The sequence below is a fragment of the Cucurbita pepo genome, chromosome LG02 (assembly GCF_002806865.2).
Source record: "Cucurbita pepo subsp. pepo cultivar mu-cu-16 chromosome LG02, ASM280686v2, whole genome shotgun sequence".
NCBI classification, from domain to species: Eukaryota; Viridiplantae; Streptophyta; class Magnoliopsida; order Cucurbitales; family Cucurbitaceae; genus Cucurbita; species Cucurbita pepo.
The window spans coordinates 11,197,815-11,205,199 of NC_036639.1; the positions used below are offsets into that span (position 1 = coordinate 11,197,815).

At 34.1% G+C, this 7,385-nt stretch overlaps 1 protein-coding gene across 1 annotated transcript; it reads right to left on the bottom strand.

Moving 5' to 3' along the window:
• Window positions 1–25: 25 nt before the first annotated feature.
• Window positions 26–2,335, bottom strand: LOC111788467. The gene is made up of 3 exons (XM_023668801.1): window positions 1,739–2,335; window positions 236–403; window positions 26–139 (listed from the first exon to the last, which is right to left on the bottom strand). The coding sequence occupies exons 1-3, from the start codon at window positions 2,282–2,284 to the stop codon at window positions 26–28; spliced, it is 828 nt and encodes a 275-aa protein (XP_023524569.1). The 5' UTR covers window positions 2,285–2,335.
• Window positions 2,336–7,385: the final 5,050 nt, after the last annotated feature.

Below are 7,385 nucleotides of genomic sequence, written 5' to 3' on the forward strand. Positions count from 1 at the left end.
TGTTAATTAATGTTTGGTAAGTTGTTTAAAAATTGAAGATTGGGGATGAAAAATNTTCTAATTCTTCTAGTCTTTCGCTATTGCTTAACCATCCTAGCTTGAAGATTTTGAATGGAAGGCTTTCCCATGGCTTGCTTTCCTGTTAATTCCAGTTATAGGAAGAAAGGTAATGTTAATTAATGTTTGGTAAGTTGTTTAAAAATTGAAGATTGGGGATGAAAAATCAAGTGTTTACTTGGTGATGTTGTATGGAGTGGAGGAGTTTGGAGGCTGATGAACATAATAGGCGAGCTTTAGAAATGGACCCATTAGCCACTGAGTCATCGTGAGTAAGGATTGCCTTCACCATTAGGTTTAGCCTTTCTATCATGTTCTCCACCACTTCTTTGCTTTTCTCTTTCACCTTCACCATATAACAATTTTGTGTTTTATTAGCCTTTTCTTTTCTTACAACAAAAAAATGTGTCTCTTTAGTTCATATAATACTCTAAAATCTCTCCCTCTATTGATGATTGGGTTCCACGTCAATTCGTATCTCTCCCTCTATTGATGATTGGGTTCTACCTCAATTCGATTGTTAGCAAGAGAATGAGTGATTGAATAGTTGATGAGAAGATTTATATTATGAAGAGTAGAAAGGCCAAGAATATAAAAAGATATTAAAAAATCAAAATCGAGTAACAAACTATAAACAAACCAAGAATTAAATCAAATCAAAATTAAATCAACTCATTTAGTTAGATACTAACTGACAGAAATCAAAACTATCTTTAACAACTATGTATAAGGTGTGAAAACCTCTTCTAAGGAATGCCTTTAAAAAATTGAAGGGTGTGGAAACCTCTCCCTACCCAATGGGTTTAAAATTTTTTAGAGGAAACCTAAAAGAAAAAACCCAAAGTAAGTTTTAAAATTTTTTAGAGGAAACCTAAAAGAAAAAACCCAAAGTAAGTTTTAAAATTTTTTAGAGTAAACCCGATAGAAAAAACCCAAAGATGAATATATGCTACCGGTGGGCCTAGGCCGTTACAAATGGTATTAAAGCCCCAAAGGGGTGGACACAAGACGGTGTGCTAACAAGAACACAAATGGTATCAGAGCCCCAAAGGGGTGGGCACAAGGCGGTGTTCTAACAAGAACACAAATGGTATTAGAGCTCCAAAGGGGTGGAGACAAGGCGGTGTGCTAACAAGAACATCGAAGGGAGGTGGATTTGGGGGGTCCCACATCGATTGGAAAAGGGAACGAGTGTCAGCAAGAACACTAGGTCCTGAAGCGGCGTGTGAATTGTGAGATCCCATATTACTGAAGAGAACGAATAAGGGTGTTGAAACCTCTCCTTAAAAGGAAAGGGTGTTGAAACCTCTCTGTAGATGGACGAAAAAGTTGAAAAAAGACAATATCACGAAAAAGTTGAAAAAAGACAATATCGAGAAAAAGTTGAAAGAAACAATATCCGATAGCAAAAATATTTTTGTTGATGATTATATTTTGAATATTTTTGTTGATGATTATATTTTGAAATGAAAAGGGTAAGAAGGGCAATAATTATTTAGTATTTAAAGGAAGAAAAAAGATTGATTTCTTATGGTCACTCTAGCATGAAAATGGGCGATAAAAAAGTATATATATTTGTTTCCTTCCCATAATCACCTCCTTATTTGTGACTTCAACTTTCTTAACGGCACAAAATGAAATGAATATTAATGGAATAGGGAGAATGGGTTTATATCGATACCTGAAGAGAAGCAAGGCGTGGGAAGGGAAGCAGCGTGGCACAGACACTGGCGGCGGCGCCCAAGGCGGTGGTAGCGGCAACGTGGAGTGGGTGCATTAGAGGGTCTGTTTCAGCGCCGCCAATGAAACCCACAACGTAAATAAGTACAATCTGACCCAAGGCAATCTTTTTAGCGAGCACATGGGTGGAGGTCGGCAGCACCACCACAATAGAGGCCAACGCTACCGTGATGGCAATAGTGAGATGGGAGAATTTCGTGGGCCCAATGAACCAAAACAGAAACATAGCCGGACAAACGGTCTGGACAGTGGCAAAAAGGGCGAGAAAACAGCCACGAATGGTGTCGCCAAGGGAGGCGTTGGTGACTATGAGCATAGCTGTAAGATAAGAGAAAGCTGGAAAAGCCACGTGGCGGCGGAGAGGAGGCGGACCGTACAAGGTGGTGTAGGCAACTACAGTGCAGGCAAGTGCGGTTCGGAAGGCGGAGGCTAGGCGCCTGAACCACAAGGCACGGGCGTGGTGGTTGGTAATGGAGATGGCGGCCATTATTGGGAGAAGGGATGGGATTTGGTTGAGATTTAGAGGGCAAAGTGTGGAATAGGGTTTATATATAAGAAAGGTTGGAAATTTGGAGGTTTTGGTAGTGGAAGTGGGAACGCATGTGGGGCCTACATTTTTCTGGTTCTAGATTACAAAGTAGTTTGGGATTGTGGTGCCTGTCAGTACTGCATGCCATTAATTTAACACATCTCTTTTCTTCTTTGGCTTTACCTAACTATCATATGAAACAAAATCAGCCATGCCTTGATTTGACCACCAAAGTGAATCCACATTTCAGTCTCCACGTTACCAAGCGCCAACAAAATTCATGCACTTCATGTTTCATCTCTAGCCTTAAAGATTAACTCAAGCATTAAGCATTAGAATGCAACATCTCATTTAACACAAAATCCTATTCCAAAATGTAACCGCTCAACTCTACCACTAGTAGATATTATCTCTTTTGACCTGTTATGTATAGCTGTCATCCTCGTAGTTTTAAAACGATCTATTAGAGAGAGGTTTTCACACCCTTATCATGGTGGTGAGCTTAGTCAAGTATGGGATAGCCGTTTTGCTAGGCTTCCATGCCATACTGATGGGCATGGCCACTTTGATTATTGCTTGAGGTGTAGTATAAGGAGAATGGAGGGGCAGTGGGTAGTCATCGGAAGCGGTCGGAGAAGTGGTGGTTAACGCCGGGAATGAAGAGAAAAGTTCATAAGCTAGATTTCAAGGTGGGTAACTTCTATTTTTCTCTAAAACTTGAAGGATTGATTAAGAAAATTATTTAAGGTTGGGATTTCTCCTACTTGTTCTTGTGTTCTTGCGTGGTGTGGTTGTGTGAACAAATTTGTGAATCACTATTTGCAACTTACAATTTTCTCACCCATAATTAGTGAGAAATTTTTTGATCGAAGTCCAAACTCAACGGTTGGCATCCGGTCATGACCCTCTGTTTAGACCCACAAAGGGAACGTGTCATGCATTTATCTAGCATGTTGTAACGAGACTCAATCTGTTCAACTTAATTTGTAAAGGCAAATGAGTACATATTTTTAATCTAAAGAAGGTATATTTAACATTCCAAAAACTCTCGTTAGACTCAAAATTCTATGTACTAAAGCATCTGATGTGATAAGCACGTACATTATTTTTTTCATACAAGCCACATTCTTGTCCCTACTATAAATTTAAGGTTGTTATCATGTAAAAATCAATATATTTTTCTTGTTTGAATTATAGCAAACTAATTTTGTTTGTTGGGTCTTCAAATTTATTTCAATTTAATACAAAATTAAAGAAAATATATGAAAAAATATCGCATAAACAAAAACATTATAATATATATCTTATAATTTTGAACTATGGGACTATCACATCTGCAAAACATATACTTTTTAGTTCAAAAAATGTTGAGTAATATCTTAATTTTTAAATTAATGCATGATTAACATGCACCAAAAATATATAATCCTGATTAAGAGGGTAATCAATTATATTTCATATTGGACATCACAAGTAGTTGAAAAGGTAGCAACATTTGTTGTACAATAAAGAAAAAAAAAAGTAATAATATTTATAAAAAAAAGAGAGGCCTTCCCCTTGTAATTAAATAATATAAATAAATAAGTGGGTCAGTATATTAGGTTTTGATTTATTTTTTGGTTTAATTTTGTATTAAGTAACTTTTAATAGAAAAAGATTAATTAAAAATATCTACCCATAAATGAATTGGTGGATTAATAAATATAGTAATCTGTACACTGTAAAATCCATTACCTGTATGATTGAAGTGCTATTCAAGTTGCTTTAATCGTAGAATTAGGTCAACCTTATCATTAATTATTTTTCCTAATCTTCACAAAAATATATATATATATATATATTTTAAAAATTTTTAGAACTTTTTAGCACTAAAGATATGGCTGAGATATGAGCGGATGCTGACATTGCTCAACATTCTCAAGTTGTTTAAGATAGTGTCTTGTGGATGTATTTAGGTACATACATAATCATTGTTCATTTTGAATGGAGCCTAAACTTTTATATTTAAAATAAACTATGACGTTATATCACAAAAACTATTGTTTTCTAGGACATAAATATATTTTAATCAAAAGTTCTTGGTGCATAAGTGATCAGAATTCGAACACGTTGATTTTCACTGACAAAGATTGATTAAGGTCTACATTGTATCATTAGTAGCTTACTATGATGTGGGGTCTCTCACCTACGATGATTGTACAATGTGAGGACTATTAGATGATCGCCAATTAACTTTTAATAGAGAACTTATTTCATTTGATGGGTCTGCATTTGTACTGGCATAGTTAGGGTTGAGCTCTACGACGTATGAACTTTATTGTGCCATAAGTATATCGTGTGGGGCAATTAGGAGATATCCAACATTATGTCCATTATGGGTCTGGATAAAAAGTCGCCAACTAATTTCTAATAAAGAATCTATCTAGATTGATAGTGTCTATATTGTATAATGAGATTATAAGTTGCAACCATGATAAGGTTACTCCTTGAGTGCCTATGATATATAGACATATCACAAATGAAAAGACTAGTAAAGAGTTAATTAGATTATCCTAGATCCCCAAGATATCTTTAACGAGACAGCAATGAAAATTAATGAACCGTATATTGACTAGGTAAGCTAGTAAATCAAGATGCTAGTGTAGGAGAGCTTATGACTTAGATACATGACATCTAGGTATACAATAAGATTTAATGTACATTAATGAAATAAGATCTAAGAATAAATTGAGAATAGCACTCTAGACAAAGATGTATATGAGCTATAGGATCGAGATAGATTCGAGTCTCGATGTTTGACTCCGGATGATTTGTCATGTACATGATTTTGATGGTACATTTATTGATTTATTTGAAATAAATTTTAGTACATCCATATTTTAAAATTAATCAAAATTATGGAGTTGTCTTAAAATTCGTGTTAGTAGTAACAATATGTGGGTGGAGACTCTCCAAAAGTAGAAACCTAAAAATGGCATTGCAGCGCATGCGTTATTTGAGTGGTTGGAGAGAGGATAGTATAGCTTTTTGTCGGTAGAGGAACAAGGAGATGACAAAGTTCATATGCATGGCGACCTAAAACTAATGCCAATGGAAGTCCTTGTTGGAATTTGATGAAATGGGATCCTTTTAGGTTTCCACTACCCCTTCATTTTCGCCCTATTTTGTTCATCTTTTACACCTTACTCAAAAATGGGTAGCCCAAGGATATTAACATAAATTTCAATTCGTATCTCTTTACCCTCTAAATTTATATATCCTTCGAGCTTAACACCATCATCTTAATGTTTATATATCTATTGATTATGTTAAAACATAGAATGCTATCAGAGATTAGTTTGTTGGCTTGTTGGATACTTTTTTTTAAGTGCAAAGATTAGATCAATAAGATTGAATTAAACATTTTTTTAGATATAATTTAATTATTCTAATTATAAATTTTTTCAACCTAAACAAGGAACTCAATTCAACCATAAAAAATTTAGATTTGGTTGGTTCCGATTGTCTATTCAAATTTTTATTTTAAATAAAATTAAGACTTTTACTCATTTTTAAACATTTAATTAAATTTTAGTAATGAATTTCAATAAAATTTTTGGAAAAATTATCTTCCAAATAATTAAAAAATTATTTTAAAGAAAGATCAAAGAATAAATAATAGAAAATAAAAAATTAGTTAGGAAGTTATATAAAAATAACATGTGTAAATAATTGTATCTTTAGCAAAATCTATATTTTAAAATTAACTTTTTTTGTTAATGCTTTACCTAACTAATGAAAGGAAGAATATGTTAATATGTGGTTTGATATTGGATGATTACCACAATGGAAACTTTGTTTAGAATGGTGTGAGGTTTATTTATATTTGATAATGGTATTGAGTTGTTAAGCAATGATAGGCAAGTAAGTAGCCCATGGGCGGGTTGTCCCTTGGCTAAATGAGTGGTTATTGTGCCTCTTTCTCAACTTGCGTCAAATTGCTCCCTCCCTTCTATTTTATCACAATTGAAAATCTTAATATCCTTTTGGGATATTATGGAGAAACGAGTGTTCGCGAGGATGCTGACTCTAAAAAAGGGTGAATTGTGAGATCCCACATCGTTTAGAAAGACGAACTAAACAATTTTTTTATAAGGATGTAGAAACTTTTTCGTAGTAGATACGTTTTAAGACCTTAAGAGAAAGTTCGGAACGGAAAACCTAAAGAGGAAAATATCTATTAACCGTGGGTTTGAACGGTTACATGATATCTAGTTAGTTTTTTTTTTTTTCAATTCCAACCTCACCTAATTTAGTGAATAATACAAGAATTACTATCGAAATTCAATAGTTTGATTCTTAGTGTATATTTGTTGAATGGAAGAAAACATGTAATTAGAAGTGTTTTCGAAATTTTTTCATCGTAGTAGTATTTGGTTTTACCGGAATGACCTACATAGACACCATAGTTGATAATCGATAATGTGTTGAAATAGGACTAACATCACTATACCAAAAACCATATGATGTGTTTTGACTTCGAAACTGACTTACATAAACACATGGCACAATTTGGGAATAGGTAAATTATCGTCTAGACACAATGTTTTTCATATTTTTACCTACAAATCATGCCTTCGTGTATATGTCATTATCACGAGCTTTATGTACGAGTATAGTTTAAGTCCTTTTTTAGGGCTACATCCTGAGTATATTTCTTTTCATTTCATTTTCTTATAGGGCATAAATTAAGCAAGAATGTTAAGTCTAATGAAGCTATGGAGATGTAAGATCTTAAGCCCAGACCCCCTTGCTAGTAGATATTGTCTTCTTTAAGTTTTCTCTTTCAAGCTTTTCCTCAAGATTTTTAAAACGTGTCTCTTAGGGAGAGGTTTCTACACTCTTATAAAGGGTGTTTCATTCTCCTCCTCAATCGATGTGGGATGTCACCAAATCCGACTATAAAGATGTTAACGATCTTGGAGAACTAATTTTGATCCGAACAAGGTATGAATACTTTGGTTGAATAAATTAGCCTCCCCCTTTAATTAATGCTATATTACAAGGAACCCAATTCTTA